The sequence below is a fragment of the Corella eumyota genome, chromosome 3 (genome assembly GCF_963082875.1).
Source record: "Corella eumyota chromosome 3, kaCorEumy4.1, whole genome shotgun sequence".
Classification (NCBI taxonomy): Eukaryota; Metazoa; Chordata; class Ascidiacea; order Phlebobranchia; family Corellidae; genus Corella; species Corella eumyota.
In genome coordinates, this window is record NC_137492.1 from 20,175,519 (window position 1) to 20,191,600 (window position 16,082).

The 16,082-nt window shown below is 34.8% G+C and overlaps 3 protein-coding genes across 3 annotated transcripts; all 3 read left to right on the forward strand.

Moving 5' to 3' along the window:
• The first annotated feature begins 22 nt into the window (after positions 1-22).
• Positions 23-7,699, forward strand: LOC145746141 (uncharacterized). Its single transcript, XM_082564336.1, has 24 exons — positions 23-411; positions 718-832; positions 988-1,158; positions 1,283-1,413; positions 1,485-1,518; positions 1,622-1,803; positions 1,941-2,031; positions 2,319-2,504; positions 3,026-3,157; positions 3,249-3,362; positions 3,656-3,835; positions 3,927-4,001; positions 4,105-4,322; positions 4,505-4,586; positions 4,653-4,695; positions 4,756-4,854; positions 4,932-5,068; positions 5,131-5,260; positions 5,468-5,554; positions 5,617-5,703; positions 5,792-6,067; positions 6,140-6,419; positions 6,487-6,751; positions 6,821-7,699. Exons 1-24 carry the CDS (start codon positions 170-172, stop codon positions 7,253-7,255), a joined length of 3,792 nt encoding a protein of 1,263 aa, XP_082420462.1. The 5' UTR covers positions 23-169; the 3' UTR covers positions 7,256-7,699.
• Positions 7,700-8,278: 579 nt separating this feature from the next.
• On the forward strand, positions 8,279-9,936 carry LOC145746143 (uncharacterized). Its single transcript, XM_082564338.1, has 5 exons — positions 8,279-8,806; positions 8,949-8,970; positions 9,149-9,322; positions 9,397-9,444; positions 9,713-9,936. The coding sequence occupies exons 1-5, from the start codon at positions 8,354-8,356 to the stop codon at positions 9,925-9,927; spliced, it is 912 nt and encodes a 303-aa protein (XP_082420464.1). The 5' UTR covers positions 8,279-8,353; the 3' UTR covers positions 9,928-9,936.
• A 969-nt stretch (positions 9,937-10,905) lies between these two features.
• On the forward strand, positions 10,906-15,534 carry LOC145746044 (uncharacterized). Its single transcript, XM_082564224.1, has 14 exons — positions 10,906-10,956; positions 11,246-11,323; positions 11,565-11,782; positions 12,349-12,430; positions 12,497-12,539; positions 12,600-12,698; positions 12,776-12,912; positions 12,975-13,104; positions 13,312-13,398; positions 13,461-13,547; positions 13,636-13,911; positions 13,984-14,263; positions 14,331-14,595; positions 14,665-15,534. The coding sequence occupies exons 1-14, from the start codon at positions 10,906-10,908 to the stop codon at positions 15,097-15,099; spliced, it is 2,268 nt and encodes a 755-aa protein (XP_082420350.1). The 3' UTR covers positions 15,100-15,534.
• Positions 15,535-16,082: the final 548 nt, after the last annotated feature.

Genomic DNA, 16,082 nt, shown 5'->3' on the forward strand with positions numbered 1-16,082 from the left:
AAAATAGGAAAAATAAAGTTTATAAAATTAAGAAGAAATATGAATTAAAATTTAAAAGAAGATTTAAAAATAACCTAAAAACAACAAACTTTACAAAGAAACTCAAGTGACACCAAGTGATTGAAAGTTTTACCCTGAGAAGAAAGCGTAAAGAGGATAAACTAGAAAAATGAGTGACCTTGAGCACAACTCGGAGATCATGAAGGTCGGCGACCTTTTCTCGAGTTTCAAACAGGTCGAAGCGACGATGTTAAAGTTTGAACTTGAGCAAGGTTGTAAATATTGGAAGCGTGATGCTCGAACGATCGTGGGTGCAGCCAAGCGTGTCTCGATGGTCATCCAACCGGAACTTGTATATTACGAGATTAAATACGTATGTCGATATCACCCAAAACCCTCACAACCTAAAGGGTGAGATTTAATTTTTATCTTTTTTTAATAAATATTTAGAATACTGACGTGCAATCAAAACCATTTTACCAAATAGTTATTTTAATGAAAACCTTTTGCTAAAAATTTAGAACTATATTTTAGGCATTTCTTATTCAACTTGAGTTATTTCCAAAACTTAAGTTTTTAGTATGTCTCTATTTAACAAAATGGTTAAGGGTAATATAGGAAAAAACCTTGTCATAGATTTATTTATATTTATTTTGTTATTATAATAATGACCTTATCCATCCAAACCACTAGTTACAAGTTTAATTCTTATTCTAGGTCGTTGATTTGTCCGTCCTTCGTCCAGTTTCGAACCGTAAAAGGAGGATTACATCTTGGGTTGTTAAACTTTAACACAAAACATGTTCATCTGCAGCAAGAAGCTAACAATAAGGTGAACATTAAATTTGTCCTCACACCACAAACAGCAGTTTTAACCTAATGTATTATATATTAAACCTGTTATTAAACTATAGTCTTTAATATATATTGTATGTAAAAATAAATTAATTTTTATTTTGTAAAAGTTAAATTTTTATTTTTTTTTAGATTTTGACAGAGGTTTTATCCCCTGTTGTAAAACTTTCCGAAGATATCTCACCACTAGTGGAGCCAGAGGACATGGAAATTGATGATTTCACTGATGATGTCATAATTGATGATGTTACAGTGGATGTGGAGGATGTAGTTGAAGAGGTCGTCGTGGAAACAAAGAAATCAGTAAGTTTGGGGAAAAATCAGTTTAATTTGTGGAATTTTAATTATTTTATTTTGTCCACGACTTTAATAATTAAACATTTTACTTAATTAAAATATTTAATGTTTGTTAATTAATTAATTTAAGCCGAAACCGAAAAAGAAGAAATTTCAAGTTGGTTTGGATCACAGTTACACCAAACATTGGTCCATGATGAACTTAAACAACAAAACTCGGATTATTTCCTCGCTCAGAATACTTGGAAACCCTGAACAAAAGTAAATATTGTTTGGAAACTCTGAAAATAACAATTTTGATTCCTTTTAAAAATTTTAAAATATTTTTACAGATCACATTTTTTCAATAAAGAATCTCATGAGAAGGTAATTAGTTTTTTAAAATAATTATTAATTAAATTTTTTTTAATTAATATTTTGTAATTAAATTTAAATAAAAAATTAAAATTAAAATTTGATTTTTTTTTAGATAGATGTTGTAACCGTTGAAGCCGAGCCACAATATATCGGGTCACGGTCGTGGCATTGTGCCACGCAGAAGGCCCGGATGCAGATGAACGAGTGTGAGCGGCATGTGATAAGTCACAACAAGGTTACATCCCCTGCTCAGGCTGATCACATGGAAACTTACTGGGAGGAAAATATCAACAAGTTTGTTGGGAATTCAAAATTTAAAAAAATGTTTATTTCTGTTATTTGAGCTAACTGCTAATTATGAAAACCTGTTGTCAGGCCTAAACTATTATCTGTTTATGTCTTTGAAGTTTTTGAGTAACTTTAACTTTTAGGTCAAACTGGAGCTTTCAGGAATTGAAATTATTCAACAAAATTGTGAGAATTTTGCAGGATGAGAAGTTAGCAAGACTGGCTTATAAAGGGGTAGGTATCGTGTTTATCTAAACATTTACAAATATTCTTTTGTGCTCAATTTTTTTATATTTTTGTCTGGCATATTTGATCTTGAAGTTTATTAATAGTGAAGCTTAGTGGACAATATATTTATATAAGTATGTCTTTGAAATAAATAAAACTGTCGTTTGTGAAGTACGTGTAAATTATCGCGGGCAAATATTAGTTAAGGGTCAGGCTATATTACTACAATTAAAACTCGACCATGTGGCATTTTATTAACTCATATTTTCACCTATTATATTTGAATAAAATAGAGCCACAAAGAGTTAGTTTTGAGAAGGTTATCAGTGGACAAATCTTCAGCACGACTTCGTAAAACCCTCGCCACATCGGGGTGGCAACTTAATTTGACGCAGTGGGTCCATGCCATGTTGGTTGACACCCTTCCCCCTTCGTTGTTGTCAGGGTATCTGGGAATGATTCAAACTTTAAGATCAAAGGTAAGAAAGGAAGTTTAAAATTTTATTTGTTTAATAGAGAATTATACTAGGGTACATACAATTAAGTGTTGCTTACGAATTAGTGTTGTTAGTTCGTCCATCAACTTTCTGTTTTAGTTTTTGATTTTAAAAACCTTATTTAATATTTTTAAACATGTTTTAAACTTTACTTTTGTAATTATTTTTACACTAAATTACCTTTATAACATGGCACAAAATAATCAGTTTAGTTGTGGTCCACAATATGTGGAACACTTGCTGCTCTTCATGAGTTTGTGGGTTTGATCCCCACTGCTCTCATGCTGTAGCGCCCTTGAGTAAGATGTTATAAACAGTATGAACTCAGCAGATTAATTATCGAGCAATTATAATTTATAATATCCCAAACTGCTACAGTCAACTTGAGACTGGGTCGGAGTAACTGATGTTACTTTATGTTTAGGTCGCCATTCAACCTTTTTACATCAAGGATTAATTTAACAAAACAAAAAATTTAATATTTCTGACTTTTTTGTTTAAAGGTTCCTTCCCTGATTGAAAGGATGATTATGCCGACTCGTGATTTAGTCGGCTCGTCTCAAGATCGACTTGGGATCTTGTTGAAACGACCTTGGGACCCTGCTGTGACCTCTGTCGTCTCCAACATGAAACCAGTCAGTTATTTTTATTTTAATAAAAATGTAAAAAATTAAATTCAAAAAAATGTAAAATTTTTAATTATTTTATTTTTTTGTTGTTAAACAGAAATTGAATCAGATGTTCCTGTTTGTCCTGGTTCAATGTTGCACCTCAACAAACTTGTCTCTAACCTCCAGAAGGTTGAGGTTCTGGAACTCTCTGCTCAGCCAGCATGGAAAGGTAGGAGCTTTACTGTGTTTTACAAGGGGTTATTGTTTGTAACTTCAGTGCCAGTCATTTTAGGCTGTAGCTTTTGTTTTAAATATATGTTAACTTTTAAATTTACACTGTACAACTTGAAAAAATAATTGAAAATTGAGCAAAAATGGTGCAAATATAGTCTGTGAATGCTCTAAAAATTGTCTGTGAATGCTCTAAAAATTGTTTGCTATTAAAACAAAAAAAAGTTTCAAAAACTTATCTAAAAAAATAACTTTAAACTTATTTTGATTCCGACACTTTTTGTCTGACAGGTTGTTCAAGTTGGACCTCCATTTGATGAGTCTGACGTGTCTGACAACTGGACAGTCGGACAATTATGCGAGAAAACGTTGAGGAAAGTTTGTGCGAGGATAAATGAGTTAAAGAATAGACACCACTCCAGGAAAGTTGTCCTGATTGGTTGGAATTCATCGAGTATAATCAACCTTCATGTAAGTGAGATTATTTATGCAAAAAATTTGGTTTAAACTTTTATTCTTAGTTTTGTTTTACAAAAATTTTAATTAAAACTTTATTTTTTAGGCTTCTTTAATTGAGGATGTGTCAGCAGTTGTGTGTCTGGGGTTTCCCCTATTTAGCATGTTCGAAAAACGAGGGGTAAGTTAGGGTAAAGGGGGGTAAAAAAAAAAAAATTTTTATCAAAAAAAATAATTAAAAAGTTTATAAAATTTTGTAAAAAAATAATTTTGAACTATTTTAGTCGGTTGACGATGTTCTTTGTGATGTCACAACTCCGATATTATTTGTCATCGGCGACGAAGCAAGCTCGGTTACAGTAAGTGAACTAGAGGGAGTAAGAGAGCGAACATTTACTGATACTGTGACATCACAATTGATTGTAACGGGAGCCGATGATTGGTTGAGAGTTTCAGAGAAACACAAACGGGAAAGTTGTTGCACTCAACCCATGGTTGACAGGTTCGTTAATTATTAAAATTTTTAGTTAATTTAAACAAGTAGTCTGTCTGCTCTGCTGTTGGCATTTCTATTGTCATAACATGGTCACAACTCTAATTTATTATTTGCTCGCAATAATTTACCTGTACACCACAAGCTGTAGTTTTATTTTTTATTTATTTTTTTCTTAATATATTTTTCAGGGAAATTCTTGAGAGTATTTGTGATTTTATTGATCTTGTGTTTACTCCGAGTCGTGAGAAAAACAGTGTTTCCAACTATAAAGTAAGTCGAAACAGGGTTGCCAATCAAAACTTAACAATTTTCTTTTAACTATGTTTTTGTGTTTAGAGTTTATTGGGAAAAAGAAAAGTGAAATCACTGGATTATGAGAGTAAGTAAAAACTTTTATTTAAGTGCTCACTTTATAGAGTTGGTTTATCTTTATTTTTAGCAAAACGACAAAAATCTGATTCCAAAACTTACCGAAAAAATTCCACTTCAAACCAACTGAGTCAGATATTGTCCAATCAGAGACAAGCTTCATTAGAAGGTAGGAATATTTATCCTCAATGTCACAACTCAGTAATAACTCTTATATTTTTAATTTTGTGATTTTTTAACTTACAGGTAACGATAACCTTCAAGGTTTATCATTTAACCTTCAAACCGGATCAATCAGTGGTTTGACCTCTGCTCTGGGTTCAAACCCGACATCTAGTGGCCACAAAAAGTCAGATCGAGGAATTACAATCGACCTCTCTAAGGTAACAAATTTAAAGTTATGACATCATAATGGACTAATTATCTTAATTATGACCTCATACAGGATCCAAACGTTCAACTCTCCTCAACTTTATCTCGAAGGAAATCTCAACTTTTGCCACCGACCGAGAGCCAAACTGAGGCAGCAGTTGCAGCTATTATGGGAAGTTCAAGCAGTGAATGTGAACAACATGGTTGGTGTTTAAGGAAGCTTTATTAACTTTTGTTCTAAACTAAATTTGATTAATCTTGTATTAGTCATGCATTGTTCAAGTGTTCATGTTGTTTTTGATAATTTTCAGTCATTTTCCAAAGGTAAAGAAGCTGGGATCAAACCCAGGACCTTGGGTCTTGTGTTGTTAAGATTATCATTTAAAATTTGACATTTTGTTTATATTCAGGTCCAATTGTGACGTCATCAAACAAACCTGTGATGTCATCAACCTCAAAAATAATGAACTTAAGTTCAAAGTCAGCTTTCAAGAAAGGTAATTATCGAATATTAAATCATAATTAGTTGAAACAAAATAAAAATTTCAATTTATTTCAGGACCTCAACCCAGCCTCAGTTCAGTGGGTACGCCAACGCTGACCAGCAGGAGCATGTCACTCAATTTTCAAGGATCAAGTTTTTCAGGTTCAGTGCGAATTAATTTAACTAAGGGGGGAATTATAAAGGTTCTTATTAACAAACTAAAAAGTTAAATTTTTTAATTTTTTTTTAGGTGTTCAACTTGGTGGTTTCAGTGCTCAATCACCCACAACATTTAACCCCTCGAATATCACCCCCTTGACCACAGGCTTTACCCCCCTAACCCCTGGATTTACTCCTCTGACCCCTGGCTTCACCCCACTGACCCCTGGGTTCAGTGGTGACCTCATGGCCTCCCGTAGTCGCAAAGATGATCGGGAAACCCAGCAAGCCACCGCCATCCTGGAACAACTAACCAACATTCTAGATGCTGGGAAGGAAGGAAGTAAATCTCCCGATGACAATACAGGTTTGTGACGTCATACTAGTGAAATGAAGCATTATGACATCATAGTTGTGTTATTAATGACGTCATATTTAGAACCAGCGATGGCCCGACGTCATAGTTTGGACCCGACTTCGATGCGGAAAACTTCGGTTCGTGGAAGACCGAGAAAGAAGTTAAATCAAACGCTTTCTATGACGTCACGTGGTGGCTCTATGACGTCACATGGGGGTGGGATTAAAAGACGTGGAAGTGGTTTGACCTCACAGGAATTCTCGGGTAGTTCACTTACGTCACGAGTCGATTCACTGACGTCACGATTAGGCTCGAATAAACCGATGACGTCACTTGCATCAAACAAATCTTCGGTCGTGAGGTAAATTTGAGTTTTTTTTTAAGTTGAGTTTTGTTTCCGCACTTTTAAGTTTTTGATTGTGACGTAGATATGTTCTGACGTCATCAGGCTTAACGACAGTTCCTCCACAAAAGAGGAAAATTTCGTTGATGCCCGATTCTCCCGCGGCTCGATTTCTTCCTGTGACGTCACAATCACAGTCGAATGTCGTTAAGAAAACTTTCGTTAAAACAAACATGACCAGTGACGTCACAACGTCGACGTTGCAGCAGTCACGTGATCCACCGAAACGTCCAATCACACAAGTTAGACAATTGACGTTGTCATCAAATCAACCAATCACAGCCAAGCAGGTGATTATATTAATTAGATTTTTTAATTATGTAAAAATATTAATTATTAATTAATTTTAAATAATTAAGCTTGGGTCCCCCGGTATTAAAATCACAACCAATCAGAAAGCTTCGATTTCCACCAATCTGCGACCCATGGTAACAGTGACGCGGTCCCTAGCAACAGGGTTAGGTGGGTTGGACGGGGGTAAGTCGGTTGTATACTTGCGGGAGCGAGCGAAGGCGCGGGTCCCTGAGGCCCAAGCAAAGTTGGATCAGTTCTACAAGAAACAGTTACAACACCGGACTTCCCCGTTCGGTGCTTCCCCCAGAGTGATGTCGAAAGTAATTACGGGGAAACACGGGGAAAAGTTGCTCAGCATCACGAGACCTAAAACTCTTGGAATGCAATCGCTCGTGCTCTCCAAGGTTGCTCCTGACGTCACAAAGCCAACCTCTGGTGTCACAAAGCCAGCCTTTGATGTCATCAAAGTGAAACCCGACCAGAAATCGACTGAAAAATAATTGATCCATTGTTTATAATTGTGACGTCATGATTAGCGGATGTTCTTTCGCGTTTATGATGTATTTGAATCTTTGATGTTGTAATAAAGGTTTTGTTCACTTTATTCTTGAACTTGTTTACGATCTATTGTCTTCACAACAATGCAAACTTATGACGTCATTAATGTTAATTATTGGTTCCGCCCTCGGGGCAGTTTTCAGTTCGAAAAATAGATGAACTTGACATTATAGAACACAAAGGAAACAAAATGGAAACAAATTATTGGGAAAGTTTTTTTGTTTAAATATCGGGTTACCAAGATATTTTATCATGTGTGTGGTAGTTGATATAATTAACAAAATCCGAGATAAACCATCACTAAATTAAATACAATAACTTTTAAAAGATTTATAAATTCAATAAAAACAAAAAATAGATTATGATCAGAATTTTAATAACAAGCTACAGATATAAAAAAAAAAATAAATGAACTTATATTAAAACGACAAAAGTTAATAATTTATAGCCATAAACCAAAATTAAAATCCTAATTCGTTTAGAATTAAGTAAATACAAAAACTATCATTTCAAAAGACAAAGAACCAGACTTTAACGCTGACTTGGCGACGCGAACAAATGAAACAAGATAATGTTGTCTTTTATTTTCCAAACTATACAAGCTTAATTTTGTGCCTGTAACTGTAAAGATTAGAGGCGTCGCAAAAGGTTAAAGGTTTGCCAACCAACAAACCTTAAAATATCAATTCACAATATTGCCAATGTATTTTAAACGTAGGTCTGGTATAGTCATTGTCTAGCTGTCTAGGTGAACTTAATACAGAACTAATCGACCATGGAAACACAATATGAAAACCTATTTATAACGTTGTTATAACATTTTAAAGGTTTTTACTATTATTTCGTTGGTAAAGGATTTACATATTCAATATCAATAGTTTTAGTTCGTTATTCAATTTAAATGTCGGTAACTATTTTTAAATAAAACTACATAGATTTAAAAATCATATTAAACTGTTAAGGTTTAAAAATAAGTTCAATTTATATTAATATTTAACTTAAATTAAACATGATTTTGCTTTAGCTTAAAACATCTGAAAATGGCAGACATAGTTGACTTAAAAGTTGCACAAGGTAGTTTCGAATTGAGATTGGAAGGACAACCTGCACGTACAATAGCCAGTGCTGTGGCAGTAGCTGGGGTTGCTTATGTTGCTTTAAGACCTGAACTTCGTCCGTTCTGGAGGGGGGTGTTGGACAAAATTGTGGAGGGTCGAGATGCAATCATCGAGTTAATCAGACCAGGATCATTGGTCGTCAGCGTTTGCACCAAGAACCAGGAAGCTTCTGATCAGTTCATGTTCGATTATAGTTCAAAGTCGATGCTTGAAAGATTAAACAAATATCTTTCCCAGTATCCAGGTGATGACGACATCGGAAAGTTTGAATCCGTTGTCATGACGAAGTACGAAATATTCGAAAGTTTTGCTGACGATTTTGAGGAGATGAAAGAGAATGCTCGGATCACAATTTCTGAGTTGTTTAATGAGAAGGTAAGTGAAAAGTTTTTATTTATATCAAACCATAACACTTTAAGGTAGTTTGTGTTACTTTAAGCTTAACTTTTAACCTGTTTCAGATTGTGTTAAACCTTACTTTTAATACGATTAAAATTAAAGTTTTTCTTTGTTTTAGGTAGAGAAAGAAGTAACAAAGGGTAAGTTATGTATTTGTTATAGAAATGGTTATATATGCCTCAAGTAGTTTTAAGTTAACAATAAACGAGTCAACTTACCACAAATCTATTAAATATTGCATTATATGATATTTAAATAGGACTACTTGTTTAACAACATAGGCCTAAAAACTAGTTTATAATAATACAAAATATCCAGATATTTCGTCCGAGTTTGGACTCTTGGATGTTAAGGATCGATTTTCTGGGTTGCGACGACCTTTTGACCTTGAGAGTGTAATGACCTTGGACAGTGGTCACTCAAGCATGGCCAGTTCTCATCCAAGTGTGACTGCTTCCATGGCAACCAAAACAGTGAAAAGAAGGCAAATTGGTAAGTTAATAAAAGTTAAGTTTTTGTGAAATGTTTTATGAGAACAACTTTAACAACTTTCTTTTAATTATTAGGATTGGAAGTAACATCTAAGGATCTGGAGGAACTGTTTGCTTCAGGAGGTTGTTTAACTTAATTTGGTTATTGTTACGTCACAGTTTGTTGCAAAAAAGGGTCAATGTTTTATTAACTAATTAGCAACACGCGTTAATTAAAATTTAATTAAAATTTTAATTACTAAAACGAACAACACGCCAAAGTTAAAATCAACAATATATAGTTTTTTGGTAACACACTATGACGTAACAGTTACCAATAAATGGTTGTTATGACAACTTTAATATGTTTAACATTAGGAACTGTTTCTAACGTGAGTTAACTTTATTAAAGAATCAATCTGGAACAAGTCAAAGAGTGAAAGTAACAACAAAACCATTCTCCAATATGAGCAAAAATACAAGTTTGGTGTGACCTTTGAACTCCTTCCAAAGCTGACCCCATATTATGTCGCCTGTTTGATGACCAACCAATATGACAAAGCCATGGAAGCCAAGAACGAGGTTTCTTCCCTGATTCAAAGCAACATCCAAGTTAGTGCTAAGTAAGTTAAGTTATTTGCTGACTACCTTGAAGTTAAGGAGAAATATCTGGAGTCAATCTTGTTCTACAGTGCAGCTGGTGGGTTGTATGGTCTTGGTAGTAAAGTGTTCAACCAATCTGTTAAGGGGATAGATTCTTGTGTGGTTGGTATGTATGATTGTGTTGCTAAAATAAAAGAAGATGGAAACATGAAAAGTGTCATCCAACGTCATGTGACACCACTCATGCATGAAATGAAAGAGTTCGTCCACAACGACACACAATCTGATGTTAAGGTGAGATGTGATATGGAAGCCAGGTGTTTATATGGCATAGCTGGGTGTGGATATTGGTCCGATGTGATATGGAAGCCAGGTGTTTATATGGCATAGCTGGGTGTGGATATTGGTCCGATGTTGATCTCACCCAAACAAGTCAGCAAGCAGTGAAGTTGATGGAGGATGTTCTGGGATCTTCAGCAAATGAGTATCAGGTTTATGGGCTCCACTTGTATTTGCTTGGTTTATGGTATCTCGACAAAGCTCAACAACCATTAGAGGCAGAAGGTTATTATGTGAGGGCATTGGAGGCTTGGAAGAATGCTAAAGATTTGAATGATGAAGCTAAAAGCAGTTGGATTAAAAGATGTGAAGAGAAACTTGTGGAAGTTCGAGGTTTAATCAAGAAATAAATTTGTTGTAAAATTAAGTAGATTGCGTTAAAATGTTGTCAATAAATTACTTACCCAACACCTACAAGGTTTTAAATAAACACGGGAGTAGTTAGAAAGATTAATCATTAAACTTAAAAAAATTTTAATATTTGTATTGTCCCAATATAAAATACGAATGGGCGTGGCTACAAACGTCAATCAACCAAAATTGGCCAATCACAGGCCGGCAACATCTTGTATAAAATATAAAATAATTTAATGGAATTTAGTGTCGTTAAAATTGTGCCGTTATTAAGTTGATTTTTTTGGACCTCCATTCGATGTGTCTGACATGTCTGACAACTGGACAGTCGGACAATTATGCGAGAAAACGTTGAGGAAAGTTTGTGCGAGGATAAATGAGTTAAAGAATAGACACCACTCCAGGAAAGTTGTCCTGATTGGTTGGACTTCATCGAGTATAATCAACCGTGGGATTTAAAATTTTTATTTTCCAAGAATGTTTGCTGTTCAGTTAAAAATGTTTTAAGCTACTTTATTACAAGTTGATTGCTTGCCATTTTGTCTGCATTTTAATTGTTGTAATATAGTAGTAATACAATTAAAAGTAATCAACTTATATGTGAGAGTGGAATTATTATTTTTTTAATTATTTGGTGTTGTTTTTTCAGTGTAAAATTTGTTTAAATTTTTGTAAAGTAATTTATCATAAGTTGATTGCCTGCTTTGGTGGGTGCATTTTAATTAAGGTAAGCTTTTAATGGACTTATAACCCTTATAAAATTTGCTTGTGAATTTAAATTATTTTTAATTTTATTTTTTACAAAAATTTAATAAAAAACTTTTACTTTCAGACTTCCTTAATTGAAGATGTTCAAGCGGTTATGTGTCTGGGGTTTCCCCTTTTTAGCATGTTTGATAAACGAGGGGGAAGTTGGGGTAAAGTGGGGTAAAAAAAATTTATTTAAAAATTATTTTAAAACATTTTAGTCGGTTGACGATGTTCTTTGTGATGTCACAACCCCGATATTATTTGTCATCGGTGACGAAGCAAGCTCGATTACAGTGAGTGAACTAGAGGGAGTAAGAGAGCGAACATTTACTGATACTGTGACATCACAATTGATTGAAATGGGAGCTGATGATTGGTTGAGAGTTTCAGAGAAACACAAACGGGAAAGTTGTCGCACCCAACCCATGGTTGACAGGTTCGTTAATTAACTAAAAAACCTGTTAACTAATTAAAAAAAAGCTCGAAAGCTCCATCTATGATCTGCATTACATTTTTTTGTGGGAAAGTCAAAGATGTGGGAAAGTCAAATGCGCAAACTAAACATAGAGTAACATTTGTTACCCCAACCCAGTCTAAAGTTGCTTAAGCCAGTTTGAGATATTATGGATTATAATTGCCCGATAATTAAGCTGCTGATTAAGTGCTGGCTTAGCCGAAGTTCATACCAATTAAAGAGCTGTACTCAAGGGAGCTACAAAATGAGAGCAGTGGGAATCGAACCCACTACCTCATGTAGTGTAGTAAGTGATCTGACTACTACTCCGTGCTGCTATCTAATTGTCGTGATATGGTTGCAACTTTGCACTAATGTTTTTTTTATTGGAGGTTTTTAAATTGAGCAAACATACATATGTTGTTCTCTAAGCTCAATACGTTGTTTATTGATCAAAATTGCAAAAGTAAATTTTGTTTTTTATTATGACAAATAAAAGTTTTGTTTTTAGTTTTTTTTAATTTCTTTTCTTAATATTTTTCTTCCAGGGAAATTCTTGAAAGTATTTGTGATTTCCTTGACCTTGTGTTTACTCCGAGTCGTGAGAAAAACAGTGTTTCCAACTATAAAGTAAGTCGAAACAGGGTTGCCAATCAAAACTTAACAATTTTCTTTTAACTATGTTTTTGTGTTTAGAGTTTATTGGGAAAAAGAAAAGTGAAATCACTGGATTATGAGAGTAAGTAAAAACTTTTATTTAAGTGCTCACTTTATAGAGTTGGTTTATCTTTATTTTTAGCAAAACGACAAAAATCTGATTCCAAAACTTACCGAAAAAATTCCACCTCAAACCAACTGAGTCAGATATTATCCAATCAGAGACAAGCTTCATTAGAAGGTAGGAATATTTATCCTCAATGTCACAACTCAGTAATAACTCTTATATTTTTAATTTTTTGTTTTTTTAACTTACAGGTAACGATAACCTTCAAGGTTTATCATTTAACCTTCAAACCGGATCAATCAGTGGTTTGACCTCTGCTCTGGGTTCAAACCCGACATCTAGTGGCCACAAAAAGTCAGATCGAGGAATTACAATCGACCTCTCTAAGGTAACAAATTTAAAGTTATGACATCATAATGGACTAATTATCTTAATTATGACCTCATACAGGATCCAAACGTTCAACTCTCCTCAACTTTATCTCGAAGGAAATCTCAACTTTTGCCACCGACCGAGAGCCAAACTGAGGCAGCAGTTGCAGCTATTATGGGAAGTTCAAGCAGTGAATGTGAACAACATGGTTGGTGTTTAAGGAAGCTTTATTAACTTTTGTTCTAAACTAAATTTGATTAATCTTGTATTAGTCATGCATTGTTCAAGTGTTCATGTTGTTTTTGATAATTTTCAGTCATTTTCCAAAGGTAAAGAAGCTGGGATCAAACCCAGGACCTTGGGTCTTGTGTTGTTAAGATTATCATTTAAAATTTGACATTTTGTTTATATTCAGGTCCAATTGTGACGTCATCAAACAAACCTGTGATGTCATCAACCTCAAAAATAATGAACTTAAGTTCAAAGTCAGCTTTCAAGAAAGGTAATTATCGAATATTAAATCATAATTAGTTGAAACAAAATAAAAATTTCAATTTATTTCAGGACCTCAACCCAGCCTCAGTTCAGTGGGTACGCCAACGCTGACCAGCAGGAGCATGTCACTCAATTTTCAAGGATCAAGTTTTTCAGGTTCAGTGCGAATTAATTTAACTAAGGGGGGAATTATAAAGGTTCTTATTAACAAACTAAAAAGTTAAATTTTTTAATTTTTTTTTAGGTGTTCAACTTGGTGGTTTCAGTGCTCAATCACCCACAACATTTAACCCCTCGAATATCATCCCCTTGACCACAGGCTTTACCCCCCTAACCCCTGGATTTACTCCTCTGACCCCTGGCTTCACCCCACTGACCCCTGGGTTCAGTGGTGACCTCATGGCCTCCCGTAGTCGCAAAGATGATCGGGAAACCCAGCAAGCCACCGCCATCCTGGAACAACTAACCAACATTCTAGATGCTGGGAAGGAAGGAAGTAAATCTCCCGATGACAATACAGGTTTGTGACGTCATACTAGTGAAATGAAGCATTATGACATCATAGTTGTGTTATTAATGACGTCATATTTAGAACCAGCGATGGCCCGACGTCATAGTTTGGACCCGACTTCGATGCGGAAAACTTCGGTTCGTGGAAGACCGAGAAAGAAGTTAAATCAAACGCTTTCTATGACGTCACGTGGTGGCTCTATGACGTCACATGGGGGTGGGATTAAAAGACGTGGAAGTGGTTTGACCTCACAGGAATTCTCGGGTAGTTCACTTACGTCACGAGTCGATTCACTGACGTCACGATTAGGCTCGAATAAACCGATGACGTCACTTGCATCAAACAAATCTTCGGTCGTGAGGTAAATTTGAGTTTTTTTTTAAGTTGAGTTTTGTTTCCGCACTTTTAAGTTTTTGATTGTGACGTAGATATGTTCTGACGTCATCAGGCTTAACGACAGTTCCTCCACAAAAGAGGAAAATTTCGTTGATGCCCGATTCTCCCGCGGCTCGATTTCTTCCTGTGACGTCACAATCACAGTCGAATGTCGTTAAGAAAACTTTCGTTAAAACAAACATGACCAGTGACGTCACAACGTCGACGTTGCAGCAGTCACGTGATCCACCGAAACGTCCAATCACACAAGTTAGACAATTGACGTTGTCATCAAATCAACCAATCACAGCCAAGCAGGTGATTATATTAATTAGATTTTTTAATTATGTAAAAATATTAATTATTAATTAATTTTAAATAATTAAGCTTGGGTCCCCCGGTATTAAAATCACAACCAATCAGAAAGCTTCGATTTCCACCAATCTGCGACCCATGGTAACAGTGACGCGGTCCCTAGCAACAGGGTTAGGTGGGTTGGACGGGGGTAAGTCGGTTGTATACTTGCGGGAGCGAGCGAAGGCGCGGGTCCCTGAGGCCCAAGCAAAGTTGGATCAGTTCTACAAGAAACAGTTACAACACCGGACTTCCCCGTTCGGTGCTTCCCCCAGAGTGATGTCGAAAGTAATTACGGGGAAACACGGGGAAAAGTTGCTCAGCATCACGAGACCTAAAACTCTTGGAATGCAATCGCTCGTGCTCTCCAAGGTTGCTCCTGACGTCACAAAGCCAACCTCTGGTGTCACAAAGCCAGCCTTTGATGTCATCAAAGTGAAACCCGACCAGAAATCGACTGAAAAATAATTGATCCATTGTTTATAATTGTGACGTCATGATTAGCGGATGTTCTTTCGCGTTTATGATGTATTTGAATCTTTGATGTTGTAATAAAGGTTTTGTTCACTTTATTCTTGAACTTGTTTACGATCTATTGTCTTCACAACAATGCAAACTTATGACGTCATTAATGTTAATTATTGGTTCCGCCCTCGGGGCAGTTTTCAGTTCGAAAAATAGATGAACTTGACATTATAGAACACAAAGGAAACAAAATGGAAACAAATTATTGGGAAAGTTTTTTTGTTTAAATATCGGGTTACCAAGATATTTTATCATGTGTGTGGTAGTTGATATAATTAACAAAATCCGAGATAAACCATCACTAAATTAAATACAATAACTTTTAAAAGATTTATAAATTCAATAAAAACAAAAAATAGATTATGATCAGAATTTTAATAACAAGCTACAGATATAAAAAAAAAAATAAATGAACTTATATTAAAACGACAAAAGTTAATAATTTATAGCCATAAACCAAAATTAAAATCCTAATTCGTTTAGAATTAAGTAAATACAAAAACTATCATTTCAAAAGACAAAGAACCAGACTTTAACGCTGACTTGGCGACGCGAACAAATGAAACAAGATAATGTTGTCTTTTATTTTCCAAACTATACAAGCTTAATTTTGTGCCTGTAACTGTAAAGATTAGAGGCGTCGCAAAAGGTTAAAGGTTTGCCAACCAACAAACCTTAAAATATCAATTCACAATATTGCCAATGTATTTTAAACGTAGGTCTGGTATAGTCATTGTCTAGCTGTCTAGGTGAACTTAATACAGAACTAATCGACCATGGAAACACAATATGAAAACCTATTTATAACGTTGTTATAACATTTTAAAGGTTTTTACTATTATTTCGTTGGTAAAGGATTTACATATTCAATATCAATAGTTTTAGTTCGTTATTCAATTTAAATGTCGGTAACTATTTTTAAATAA